At 45.6% G+C, this 14,443-nt stretch overlaps 1 protein-coding gene across 1 annotated transcript; it reads right to left on the bottom strand.

The window, feature by feature from the left end:
• Positions 1 to 523: 523 nt before the first annotated feature.
• On the bottom strand, positions 524 to 13,008 carry DRD3 (dopamine receptor D3). The gene is made up of 6 exons (XM_062571945.1): positions 12,727 to 13,008; positions 5,585 to 5,697; positions 4,153 to 4,295; positions 2,847 to 3,043; positions 1,608 to 1,950; positions 524 to 720 (listed from the first exon to the last, which is right to left on the bottom strand). Exons 1-6 carry the CDS (start codon positions 13,006 to 13,008, stop codon positions 524 to 526), a joined length of 1,275 nt encoding a protein of 424 aa, XP_062427929.1.
• Between the last annotated feature and the right edge of the window lie 1,435 nt (positions 13,009 to 14,443).

Here is a 14,443-nt window from a genome sequence, read left to right as displayed (position 1 = left end):
CAGGTGCGTGCTGCTGAGCTTGCTGCTTTGTCTCTGTCTTCTATCCTGCTCTCCCCAGAAGAAGAGAGAAGAAGAGAGTACTTGTATTCTTAAGCAGGAGCTCTGGGACTCCGCGAGTGAAGACAGTCATGCAGGCAGGGTGCGTTCTCGCACGTGGAAGTACCTGACTCTCTGAAGCGACCGTGTCATGCCAATGTCCACTGCTCACAGTGGAGGGGAGCTCCACACTAACAGTGGCTATTCTTTAGCTGAGTTGCACAGGAGCTGTGGAGCAGTCTATCGCTGCCCTTCTACCCCTGGCACAGGCAAGCGTGTCTGGTCACATCATTGCAGAGATGAAACAAACCGGGCTGTTGTCCACACTCCCAGCCATGGGATGGGAGGGCATTAGGTAGCAAGTTGCACACTGTACAGGGCAGGAGAAGTGAAAGGCCCATGCTTCATTCAAAGTCCGAGAGTCTGCTGTGAACTGTAGCCTGCTGGAGACGGGGAGACCAAGTGCAGCTCAGTGCCAGCCCCATGATCAGCAGCAGAGGATCTTGAGGAAGGCTTTGCGGAAGTCAGTGTTGAAGGTTGTGTAGATGATGGGGTTAAGGGCGCTGTTCACATAACCAAGCCAGGTGCTGGCACTGTAGAGTGCTGGGGGCACGTGGCAGGAGGGGCAGTGGGCGTTCAGGATGTGAATCAAGAAGAACGGCAGCCAGCAGACTATGAATGCCCCTGAGTTTAAAGAGGATAGAAAACAACCCATTTTAGATATTTTAGAGAATTTACCACTCGGAAAAAGGCCCGCACCTATGTCCTCTTCCTCCATCCTCTTGTCACTTCTATGCAGCCTACTGTGCACTTGTCTGCACCTGGTAAACACCGTAGATGAAGTAAACTTGATCTGATGCAGAGGGATTTTACAAGAGCACAGGCCTCCTTAGGATCAGTTATGTGAATTAACAGAGCTTCAGGAGGACAGAAATGTGACCTGGAGACAGACAGCAGCAAGTGGCCACAGCTTAGAAGGAAAGGCTACTGCCTTTTTAGCCTTTTTAGTAAGTTATGATAAGGGCTGCGTTATCTCCCTGCTACTACTGAGCTAATTAAGGGAAGCAGCGTATCTGGTGGCCATGACAGGTAATTGGGACTCTGGGCTCCTGGGTTCTCCATCCACCTCTATGACCTAGTTCCCCTGCTGCTCTGTGCCTCAGTTTCCCCTTCCATAAGTGGAGTTAAGAGCTTGTGCAGGTACGTGTGTGGAAACCTAAGACAGTTCCGGCCTCATAATAATACATCGCTCACTAAAATACCAGAGAAAAAGAGAAATAGAAGGTGTTGGCTGTTGCTACCTCAGAGGGCTTGTTGGCCACTGATTTAAAACAAGAGAGTAACAAAATATAGCAGAATAAAAGACCGATGCACTTGGCTCTTAGCTTTTGTGTTACCTTAGATTCCTAAATGTCCCATCCCTGTCCCTTGTGAGTTTGTGGAGCAGTGATAGCTGAAGGCTGGGCCTTGCCTTTTTTTAATCTCCATATTGTCTTAGGAGAGATTCCTGTACTTACAAGTCCCAAGACATCACCCCTTGCACCCTGTTAGACAGAGAAGTTCTCACTCACCCAGGACAACAGCGAGCGTCTGTGTGGCCTTTCTCTCTCGAAGCTGGATCAGCCGGGATGGCTGATGCACTGGCCTCAAAGAGCTGATCGTTTTGCCGTTGCCGAGTGTCTGTACCTCCAGCCCTATCTTCCTGTTCTTTCTCCTCTCTTTCAGCCTATTGTGTTGTGCTCCTGATGTCTGGGTGAAAGATGCCTCTCGGCAGAAGCTGCAGTACCGCTGCATGCTGATGACAGCCAGCAACTTCCTTTTGGTAGACGTCTCCTGGCTGGGGCATTTGAATGGGAGACAAGGTGAAAACGTGCCTCCACATCTGTTGGGAAAAGCTTTTCTTTCGGTGTGTTCCTGCAAGAAAAGGATGCCACAGAGCAGCTGGGAACCATCCAAGCCATTTGCTAGGGCAAAGGACAAAGAGGAGAGTTTTAGGAGTTATCCTTTGCCTCACTCACTTCTTAGGTGTCAATACTACCCTCTGGAGCTGGTGCAAAATCCAGGGATTGGGGCTGACTTTGGTTTATTAGAGAGGTGAATCAGAACCTGGAAACTGTCTGCCTTGATCTCTCCAAGGAGAAGCATCAGGACAACGAGAGCTGAAACTCTCACTCCGCTAACCTTTTACTTCTGTTTTGTGTTGGCCACAGATGTGGTCCCTGTTCTCCTCAACATCATCACTCTTTTAAAATGCAGCTTCACTGTGAAAAAAATGGGTAAAACAAGCGGGATTACAGATACGTGTGACCCAGGGGACCCCATTGTGCCCATTTCCCATGGTCACAGATATTTCATTTGGAAAAGTCAGTGAAACAAATACTTTCACGCATCATGAGCATTTTGACCTTTTAAATCAGTGAGATTAAGAGATTTTTATTAATAACCTAGGATCTGCAAAACTCTGAGAATGAAACTTCATAGGGTGAAAAATCAGTAAATGAAGAAATTGGCCAAACTTCTGCATATGACTGAGAAAGCACAGCTCTGAAGAAACATTGATGTAGTCTGTGCCCCTTTTCTAGTGGCCTGCTTCTAGAGGGCAGAGACACACGTGGGCTATCTTCTTTCTAGAGGACTGGAAGAGGATTTAACCGGAGTTTCTGCACTCAAATGTCATCATGGATGGGATGATAAGATGCTACGCCCTTCCCCTTTACAGTTTCCATTCTGTGCTTTGACCCCCTGAGGAGGGGAGGTAAGGCATGCCCTGTCCTTTCTGACAGATCCTACTGTGCTCATGTGGATCTTACTTTGTGTGTATACGAGAGTTTGGTGCTGGCGCTGTGGCTGCCCTGCCGAGTGAGGATTCGCTTCTTTTGTCTTTGTCTTAGCACGAGGTAAATCCGGACATAGAGCAGCAGGGTCACCAGGAAGGGAAGGTAGAAGGACACCAAAGAAGAGTAGATGATGAAAATAGGGTTGGATATGGAACAGACACTGGGATCCCCTGGGGAGGAGAAGAGAGAGATAGGAGCGACTGAGCTGCTTCGAGGTCCTCAAGGAGGCTCTGGTGTGTAGGCAAAGTAAGCCAAAAGGTGGCTGGGGGACAAAGGCAGCCCAAGGAGTACGAGCATCTCCTATCTCAGGTGTCGCAAATCATACTGTGGCCTGCCCACTCATTTAACTGGTCCTTAAAATGCACTTTGCCTAAGGTCATCTAGCATAACCCAATATCTGCCTGCTCTTCTGACCAACAGCACTGTCCTCTTCTTTCACTTCTATTCCCATTCTTTCTCAGAGAGCCACCCTCTTCCTCTGACAGTTTCTGGGCTGCCTAGCTGCTGATGCGTGCCTACATCCCCATCTGTCTAGACCAGGCAGCAGTGGCAGGGAACAGCACTTTTCCCTGCTCCTCCTAAAATTGAGCACTGCACGGAAGATGCAAGGTAGCATAGTACCTGTGCTTGGGGCTCAGTAGGAGGAAGGCTTGCTGGTCCCTCTGTTTTCAGGGAGGATAGGCTGCCCTAGCAGAGGAGAAGGAGAAAGACCTGCCTACTTCCAAGGATGAAGCTAAATTGATTACTCTCCTCAAAGGATTAGGTGAGGAAGCACAGAGCAAATTAGATGGGGAGCAGATTTCTTGCAAGCAGCACAAAAAAATATGCAATCCTCACTGTTTAGAACAGTGGCTTGCTTGGTGCATTACCCATCAGACTTACTTAAAATTTTGTGTCTGGACCTGCCAGTATTGGCAAGATTAACTGCACTAATTCTGGTGTGTATGTTGGAAGTGCTGCATGTTTGGAGATTTCTCTGTGTACAGAGTGATCATTTAGGGGGATTTCTAAATGAGGATACTTCAAAGGGCAGTGACTTGCTAACAAAGCAGGCAGGTCTGTCCCCACAACAATAGTCAGTGCCAGTCTGAACAAATGGCAAATTTATAGAAGAGCACATCTTCAGCACTGGAGATTTCCTTTTCCCTTAACAGGGTATTTTTCAGTTCCCTGGAATTTTCTGTAGCTTGAAAAGTCGGCAGGACCCATGTTAAATAACCTGACCATGTATAGGGCACCTCCATTTCCAACCGCTCCTTGTTTTGGATGGCATGGTTACCTGTAGTATTGAATCCAAAGAGGAGAGGGCATGACACTGCGAACGCCAGCATCCAGACTACCACGATCATGAGAGAGACCCTCCTGCATGAGCTCTGCCCGGTGTTGTACTGGTACTGAACTGGTCTCACCACTGCAGTGTATCTGTGGACCAAACCGGCTCCAGAAACAGGAGAGGTGAGAATGGAGGGGAAGCATGCAGAAGAAGAGGAAGAAGACCAGTTTTTGAAAGAGGGGAGCAAGAGCCACATAAGGAACGTGATCGTGGAAGTGGTGAAGAGATGAAAGAGGAAAGGAGAAAAGGAGATCAAATGAGGAGATCAGCAATTCATAATAATGGTAAGTGGAGGGTACAGGCGAAGGAGTAGAGAAAATCAGAGTTAATTAGCAGCACTGGGAAAAACACTTTGCAGAACTGCTGGTATTGTGAAGATACAAGATATGGCATACCAGAGAGATCTAGAAACTCCACAAAACTGTACCTCAAGCCCCTAAGGTTATAGGTGCACTGCTGGGAAAGAGCAGTCTCTGGAGCAAACACAGACTGCTGCTCTCTCTGCCTCAGTTGCCCTCTCTGGTGTCAGCTGCACTGATGGCCAGAAGACTGATTGCCTGCAGGCATGTTTCTGGTGTCCTCACCAGCTCGGGTGCCCAGAGGATACAGCTAAGCAAGATCATGATTAGAAAGGCACAGGAGGTCTAGTTTTGAGCATCGCCCAGTGGCTGCTCCCCATAGACAGGACCTACTAAAATGGGGAAAAGACTCCCCTGAAGAAACACTGGCCTAGGCCATTGCCAAAAGTTTCTTTATATAGCTACCCTTGAACTGTGTATTATAAAGATGCAAAATGCAGTGGTCTTTCCTTCCCCCACTCCCCCTGCTAGCAGGAAGTTGAGGTCCTAAAAGTACCACACGTGCCAAGGTCTTGCCTTGATAGTGCTTCTCCTTATCCTCCAGCCCTCAGTGTTGCCCACCATCTGCTCAGTTTTATGATACAGAGGCATAACAAGGCAAGGCAGAAGAGTATGCCTCGATAATCTTTACCATGCCCTCTGCAAAAAAAACCAAACTTTATTAAAACTTTGTGAAAGAGATCTTCAGAAGGTGAAACTCTTTCTGAGAGTCAATGGGAATTAGATTACCATCTCTAGTTTCTACCTTCAAAAAGCATGTGGATGTGGTTCACTACCTATTGGTGAAATTTTTTCACTTGTGTCTCTCTGCTCCTTTCCTAAGTGCAAACGCGTTCTTGCACATGGTGGGCAGAGCTATAGTAACAGCAGTAGTGGTAGCAATAGACTTGCAGGAATATTTATGTTCCTGAAGACACCACAAAGTTGCCTGTGTGCACCCCACCTTGTTGCCATTTCAATGCTTAGGTGCAGGGCCTACCCCCCACCAGATTATTCCTGTTTTTGCTGCTGGCTCTCACCTGTCAATGCTGATAGCACAGAGGTTTAAAATGCTGGCTGTGCACATCATTACATCCATGGTGACGAAGATATCGCAGCAGATACGGCTGAAAGTCCAGACTCCTCCAGTCACCTGTGCCAGCAATCACAAAACTGTCAGCCTTGTTCAGCATGGAGTGCTGATATGTTATATATTAGGAAGTGCTCTCCTTCAAGCATCTCTGTAGCTAGACAAATGTTTACAGTATATTCAAATTCACTGTGATGTGCCTAGGGAAAAACTAAGGAGCCTATGTTGTGCTCAGTATCACACAGAAGGAGGTCACAGAAAATCTTATTTACTCTTAAAAATGGAGTCAAGGTTAAGAAACACGTAGCAGCTCTGCCTTTATGACCTAGCATGATAAAGTGAACTAAATATTATATCACCATATGTATTGCTTGTTTAAGGATTATCTCAGAAAAATCTAAGGGCTAGAAGTGTTCCTCAGCTTGGCTGCTGGAGTTCTTTTGCAGCCAGTAAGCTGGGAAAGTGCTGCAACTTTTATGCATATATGTATGAAATACAGAACTGAGACCAAAGACTTCTCCAGAACTTTATTTGGATTCTTTTACCTTGGTTACAGATTTTGATGATGAGATCTGAATGAGAACTCACAAGGTATTCAGGTGAAGGTTTTGGTTTACTACCATCCCTAGCCTTTGTTGTGGTTGTTTTGAATAAATTATGTGATTATGAAATCTCAGCTGTGGCCAGTACTTATGATAGAGAAATATATTTTTGGCCCAGCCATCAAGTTCTTGACAGTGACCTTCTCAGTGGAAAACAACATATTCCAAGCACTGTGTGGTATTGCTATGAATGTATCGGCCCTCCCAGAGGCTGGAATGACAGCCTGACCCTGAGAAAGATGGTCTGCCTGAGCACCTCCTCTCTATCGGAGATGAACAAGGAGGCAGCCTCCCCGCCAGCAGGTGAGCCCCTTGGATGAGTACAGCAAACGAATCGAGTACTGTGCTGGTTGGAAAAGAGGGGGCCACAGAGGGGAGAAGTGGGGGGTGGAATCCTTACTTTGAGAGAGTGGTTCTGCCTGCCTTGTGTAGGAGGCACAATTTCAGCCTCCAGACCCTGCAGATCTTGCTCTTGGAGTTGGATCCTGGGAATTTATCAGAAACCGATACTAGCTTGCATTCTCTCTACTAACATCTAAACCACGTCTTGCGTATAGTGTCCAGTTTTGGACCATCCAGCACAGGAAAGACATCAATAAATTGGAGCAAGTCCAGTGGATGACCACTGGGGGCTGGAGCACTTGCATTGTGAGAAAGACTGACGAATGGGGTATGTTCAGCCAGGAGAAGAGGAGGCTTCGGGGGCACCTAACAGCAGCTCCCCAGGACCTGTGCAGAGGTTACTAAGAAAGACGGTGCCAGGTTCTTCACAGCAGTGCACGGTGGGAGGACAAGAGGAAACAGGCATAAGGTGAAACCACAAGGTTCAGACTGGATACAAAGAAAAGCTTTCTGGACGTGAGGACAGTAAGATGGTGGAGCCAGTTGCCCAGCGAGGCTGTGCAGGCTCCATCCTTGGAGGTTTTCCAGACCGAACTAGATAAAGCCTTAAGCAGCCCGGTCTGACCTCAGCTGATCCTACTTTGAGCAGGGGGGTGGACTAGAAACCTCCCAAGGTCCCTTCCTGCTTGAGTTATCCTCTGAATGTGTTCCAGCTCCCTCAGGGACCCCTCAGGCGAGTGAAAAGCTGGTAAGCCATCAGAGGTGAAACAGCTTCTTATAGATTGTTTCCCCTATAGTGGGTAGGTGATAGCATGCTCCTCCTCTCTTCCTCCCCTACCCAAGCTACATTACCTACCTGGTCCCTTAGCTTAGGTCATCTACCTTTCCTAACACAAAGGCTAGATACTCAAAGACTCATACCAGGTCAGGCTGGAGACAGGGCCATGATTTAGCTTTGCTGGTAAGGTCAACCCTGTGGCAAGTGTCGGTGCCTAGAAAGGCTGCAGCAGCCTGCAGAGAGACACGTCTCCAATTCACTCGCGTAAGTGAAAAATTCATTCTCTGCATAGATTCCTTTCAGGGTTCATTAATAAATAATCATGAGGAATTTAAATGTTTCTGATTGTTTCTGTGACAGCATTCCCACAAATGGGCAAAGAAACTTGCTGAAGTGAGCTGTGTCTTTAGGAGATTTCTCCTTTGGACCCAGCTGCTATGGAAAAGCTTGTGTTAGAAGTCAGGTACTGAATGAAGCAGGCTTCCATGAGACCCCCTTGACCCTGAGTGACTGTGGAGCAGTGCACGAGAGAGCAATAGGAATGGGCTCGCAAAATGCAGTATGGAACTGTGCTTTCATCGTGAGTACTCTGATACTTTGGGGGCTTTTTATTTTTTTTTTATGAAAACAAAAAGATCCCTGAGAGCTTTTTTGTGCAATTATGTGGGCCAGAAGGTGTGCAAATTGAAGGCTGCCTCTGCCAAAATCAGGGAACTCAATAAGTAGGTTCTGTTTAGTGTTTAAAGAAATCCCACACCATTTTTGTTTTAGTTGCAGATTTTGAGGCCTGCTTGCCATCTGAAAGTAACCCCAAATTATAAGTGCTGAAAACCTTTGCAATGCGATGCAGTAAAGGGTGGCTTTGTAGTTAGTGGCAGAATTCAGTGCAATGTGTATTTGTGTGATCTGTAAAGTCTGAGGAGTATTTCTCCAGGAGTTCGTGCAAGGTGTTTGTATAAAAGGCAGCTGCCACTGACCCAGCAGATGTGAAAGCAGTTAAGTGGGGGAGCATCCAAGGTCCTCAATGCAGTCTAACACTAAGCCCAAAGACACACTCTGGGAATACGAACCATTAAAACTGAAAAAAGGTGTTGGTGGGGATGGCTCTGAAGTGAGCCCTCTCAGGAGGATGCATTCAGATCACACCCTCTGCATACTAAGCCATAGCTTGAATTAGGAGGATGTTTGACAGATCATAGCATTAAGTTTAAAACCCATCCTCGTTTCCACCAGCTAGAACTTCTAAAATGGAGAGTAGCTCTGTTGAAGTCAGTGAAGTAGTTAATATTTACCTGTGGGGGTATGAGAATTTAAAATTTGTTCCAAAAGGCTTGAAGGCTTTTTTTTTTTTTTTTTTTTTTTTTTTTTTTTTAATATAGGTCATGTTCATATTTTGTAATTCTATTCCTACTCTTTCTTTTCTTGCTCTGTGCTCCTCTTCTTTGTTACAGAAGCTAGAACTTGCCAGTGTGCATTCCTGATTTTCATATGATGGCAGGATATCTATTCTTCATCCCTCGGCTGCCTTTTATTCAGCAATCTCAAAGCACATCACAAGTATCAATTGAATGAATCCACACAACTGCCTGGGTGAGGTGGATGGTCAAACATTATTCTCCTCTTACTGTTGATAAGACCAAAGCACAGACAGATGAGCTAATACAATCTCTCATTACCACACATCATGTGTGCTGCAGAACAGGGAACAGAGTCCAGGATGAAATCCTGGTTCTATCAAAGACAATGGTAAAGCTCCCCATAGACTATTCAAGTCAGGATCTCACCTCATCATCTTGCTTGATGACCAGACTGCTTTATCCACAAGATTGCAGTATTGTTATATTTAGCTTTCCAACACTTTAGGAGGTCTTCCAATTAAAAAAACTATTTGCATTCACAAACTTATGTAAATTGACACCTCTCCTGGACCCTTAAAAATAAACAGAAAAATCTCTGTAAATCATATTTCTACAATGTTGCCACATTTAGGTGTCCATGGGTAGAAATGAATAAAATTTGAATAGAAAATTGCATCAGCTGATGACAGCCATCTAAGTCATTGTGCATCTAAGCACGTTCACTTAACATTTTGTTGTTAAGTAAACCTTCTTTTTTGGCATGTTGTTAGCTTCGTGCAGCTGTGAAATCACTGCTTATACTTTTGCATGGCAAAAGTAACTAAGAGCCTGCATGCTGTCAGACCAGCTGACAAATAGGAAACTGCTAAGCCGCAGTAACTCGGTTATTTGTGCTCACTTTGATGGTACTCTAGTGAAGTTTTTGAACTCAAAGAGGAGTTGAAGGTCTCGCTGATCCGTCCTGAGAGCCACAGAAGAGGAGAGAGCGTTACTCACAAGTGCTCTGAACAGAGCTGCAGACTGGACACCAGTAACAATTATCCTCAGAAGCTTTTTCCCCCTTTGGAGGCTGAACTGAATGCTGTGAGAAGACCGAGAAGAACGTTACAGGTCGTGTTGCTCCATGTATGATGTGTTGACTCTAAGGAATGATGGTATTTAAACAAACTCCAGTGGGCAGGATGACTATTACTACTGTCTTAGAAACTTCTGTGGGCTTCAGTAGCTGTGCCAGTCATAGCATCAGGGATCAGTGAATAACTGGGGAAATAGTACTGGTAAGGCAGAAAGTACCCCTTGACCCAAGAAGATTGCTAGGCACTGTGCTGATAGCATTTTGTGCCAGGAATTCCATGAGTTGGAGACCAGGATTTTGAGCTTGTAAAATGTTCCTGTGATTGATCTAGCACAGCCTTCTCGAAAGACATCTTAGAAAAAGACAGTCCTAGCCTGCATGACTAATAACAACAACAACAACAACAAAATAATCATGGAGAAGGTGCAGGCCATAGATGACTCTAAAATCTAAGTGTAAAGCACATAAGATTTAAATGTCACATGTGAACTTTAAGATATCCATCCACCTTCAGCTTCTCCATAAATAATGACCCAGTTCAACAGTCTGAATTGACAAACATTCAGCAGAGAAATAGGTACTGTACAAGATTTTGGAGACTGAATGATTGCTTGTGAATTTCTACGCCCATATCATACTGAAGCGTGATACCATTTCTTCTTCATCTGTAGCATCATGGATTCCATAAAAAAACAGCAAACACTAAATAACTTTGGGGACTTTTTGTTTGTTTGCTTTTTAAATCTTAGTATTGCTACAGCCCTAAAGTCCAGGGCTGGGAGTGGCATTTCAGAGGTGTGGTTCTTCTCCCTCTTGCTTTAGTGGATCTGCCATCTCTTGGATCAGCCACTTTGATTCTCTCTCCTCCAGAAATGGAAATGAATCTTGGATGTTTCTCCAAACATGACTAGGGAGTGGACTTACTATCATGCTCACAAACCGTGCCCGTGGTACTGTATGGAGGCAGAGCCTGCTCGGCAGATGTGCCTCAATTCTGCCATCTCCACAATGGTAAATCTTTTCCAATGCAAAACATGTTATTTTATTAATGTTTGGAAGACACTTGAGGTGATGCAATATTCTTGTATGAGCAGTCTGAAATAAAATTTGACTTTTTTGCTATCAAAATCCTTAGCCTAATTCTTTATTTGAGGTGAGGGGTATGTGTGCATGTGTCCCTTTTGTATCTTGCTTTTTAACATTCTTTGCTTCTTTGTTGCCTTCTTTTCTTCTTTCCCTTTCCATTCCCTTAAGAATGAGTGAGCTGTAAGTGAGCTGTATACAGCTGTACTCCAGACCAGCTCCAGGACTGTTCTACACAGACTAGTCTAAGTGTTGCTACTGTCTGTAACAGGAACATGATCATACATGCAGTATCGTGGTGCTCTGTTTTTTCACTCCACAGCGATGCTCTACAGACAGAACTAACCATCAACGCCCTTACTAATAACGCTTACAGACAGAGCAGATCCCTAGCTTCTCTTAATTGCAGTCTCACTGAGAGGCTGAAATGGACATGGTTAAGGAGAGTGACTTGGATCAACGTAAAGGAAATGCCTGTGCTCAGTGCCAATGCTTAGAGTTGTGCTGGCTCTTCAGCATATTCCAGTGGCAGAGGAGGGCTGTCAGCCGCTGCCTGCCCCCTGCTACCTGATCAGATCTCTTTGCATGCGCATAAGAGGTCTGGCATTTACTGCTATTTTCTTGTATTGTTCTGCTTCCTATCGATATGCTGCACAGTTCATACGCACATAGCAAAATCTCTCTCTGCTCCTGATTTGCTGTGCAGGAAAGAGGTCAGCCAAAGGTGGGCAGTTGTCAACAAAATATTTAACCTGCTCTTCAGCCTGATTCCAGTTTGCCCCTTATAGAAAGAGTATGAGGCTTCAAAGAGGTCATGGCTCAGAGGCTTGTTCTGTCTCTGTTAGCATGAGAATTGGGTACTAGGGCTCAGCTGCAAGCTTAAGCTGATAGACAGGCACTCTGATTTTTCTAGATCTACAATTTACTTGAATTAGTGTAAAAATGGTGATGAAAAAAATGTCAGCTGTAGCATACCTTCATGGATTTACTTCAGTAAAAATGTTTTCTCCAGGAGTGGCTTCAGTAATTCAGGATTTTGCTGCAGTGCATGGGGAATTTGGATTTCATCTTTGCTGCCCTATATCTGATGGTGTTGTTCATACAGTGCATAGTCATTCCAGTACATTTTTACGCCAGCCTAATGTCCAAAGATCAGGCAAATGAAGAATATGACCCTGAGGGTGTGATGAATACTTTGAAGTTATTGTGAAAATGCTTATATGACTTCAAGAGATTTTGGAGGAAGCTCTTCATATCTATGTCAGCCTGCCCAGGGAATGTTGCATGGAGCTCTTAAACTCCACAGGAGATGAGCATTTGACTATTCTAGCCTGTTTTCTGGCCAGCAGGAGCAGGGGTTGATCTGGACTCTAAGATATGTTCCTGTAAGATATTTCTACTCCCTTGCCTCCCCTACCACTCCTGATGCATAGTGGTGCTCACAAGAAACCTTCCTGGCAGATAGAGTCAGCTTCAAGGATGCACAAATGAAAGTGGGTATTAGCACATTAGGACCGACAGTCTATATTACCAGCTGTCGCCCAGCTGTCATTTAAGCTGTAAGAGTCTATGCTATGCCAAGAAGAGCTATGCTTAGGGTATCTGCTGATGGGTTGGATTATGGTGTGTTTGTCCTGCATGTATCTGGTCTACAAAGGCCTCCTGTGTGACAGTGTGGGCTGCCACCCTCCCCAGAAGTGTCCTAGAGTAGCTGGGTGGTGAAAATGTGACTGACCTTTATCTAGTACTTGGCATAGCCTCAGTCTAGAGTTGGCCTATCCAGAGAGTATGCACCAATGCAAGTGAACCCATTCCACAGGTCAGCTCTGCTAATCCTTTCTGAGATGTACTCACCTCCAGGTACACCACCCATGGCATCACCAAAGTGGCCACCAGCAAGTCTGCCACTGCCAGGCTCACCACGAGGTAGTTTGTTGTGGTTTGCAAGGTACGCTCCCTTAGAACTGCCAAGCAGACCAGCAGGTTCCCAAAGATGATGGCCAAAATCAGGATGCAGTAGCAGAGGGCATAGTAGGCACGTGAGTGCGGCAGGTCGTGCTCTGTAGCATTATCTGCCTCACAGGGGATGGAGTTGGTGGTGTTAAGGTGACTGCTGACTCTGGTGAAGAGCGCCATGGGGATGCCACTGCAAAAAGAAAGGGAGGACTGAAAATCAAAGCTATAAGTAATTCTGGAGAACAGCACCTCTTGCACCTGGCATATGTCTTTCATACTTCATTCACGACACTGTTATAGGCCAAACCTAGGGGTCTTTCTTCTGCCCATATGTTGGCAGAGCTTTTGTTTAAAGTCTTGTTTGGCTTCTTTTGTTTTTCACCAAGTCTAAGCCAAGAGAAGAAGGCATGATTTCATCTCTTGTGTCTCAAAGATGCATTTTACCAACCAACGTAGCTATAAAGAAAGAAACAGTGATTTCAACCTGCACCGACATCACACTGCTGTACTGGGGAAGAGTGCAGACAACAGTTCATAGCACTTATGAAAATCTAATGCTGAACTACTGCTTAGCCAGACACTTGGAACTAGTACCTTTTCTTCTGGGGAGCATCCTCCATGTGACAGGACAAGAGGCAATGGGCAGAAATTGAAGCACAGGAAGTTCTGCCTCAACGTGAGGGGAAATTTCTTCACTGTGAGAGTGACAGAGCACTGGACCAGGTTGCCCAGAGAGGTTGTGGAGTCTCCTTCTCTGGAGATATTCAAGCCCCGCTTGGATGCAACCCTGTCTACCATGCTCTAGGTGACCCTGCTGAGCAGGGGTGTTGGACTAGATGATCTCCAGAGGCCCCTTCCAATCTTACTGATTCTATGATTCTATGATTCTCCCTCACCAGAAATCTCTTTAATAATCCCATCCAATTGAGTGCTCAGCAGCCTGGCAGAGAGACTGCACCTGCGATTCTCAAGTAGCCTCTCGAACCCTGGCTGCCTTACAGTAAGCACCACCCACTGAATTACTGTTTTCCCGCAATGTGTTTCTGTCCCAGGCCTTCTGTTCAAATAATGCTTAGTTTCAGCCCTGCCTAGCTTGCCAAAGCTTGACTATCAACTCAGCCCCCACTTTATCCATATTGTGCTCTGTGTTTTCCATGCCTGGGCAGAAGACATGCTTCCTGTGATGAAGAGCAAATTGACTTACCATTTGGGATGACATAATGAAAGGAGTTGCATGCAGGGTACTCCACATTTCCTTCTCTTCCAATGGACCTGTGGTTGTCCTCAGGATCCCATCCTTTCTCCGTTTAGAGGGAGGATGGCTTTTTCCAGGTACATGAAGGCTGCTGTCCCAGGATTGTTCTGTGACATTTCATCCCTTTTATCTGATTTTCCCTCTTTACCAGTGCTACTATCACTGTGTAACAGGTATAAATTGCACCAGTGCCCTGGCATATATGCATCATTACAACCGCCATCGCTTGCCGCTGCTGACTTGTATCTCTGATGTGAGATGCCAAGGGCTGAATGAGCCAGAAACTGAACTTTCCTCTGTCCCGTGAACATAGATCCCTCTGGACAGGGATAAAACAATCTGCTACGGCATGTGTTTCAT

Source organism: Rhea pennata, chromosome 1 (assembly GCF_028389875.1).
Source record: "Rhea pennata isolate bPtePen1 chromosome 1, bPtePen1.pri, whole genome shotgun sequence".
Lineage (NCBI taxonomy): Eukaryota > Metazoa > Chordata > Aves > Rheiformes > Rheidae > Rhea > Rhea pennata.
Note: the sequence above shows the minus strand (reverse complement) of the source record. Positions and strands in the feature narration are given on the sequence as shown.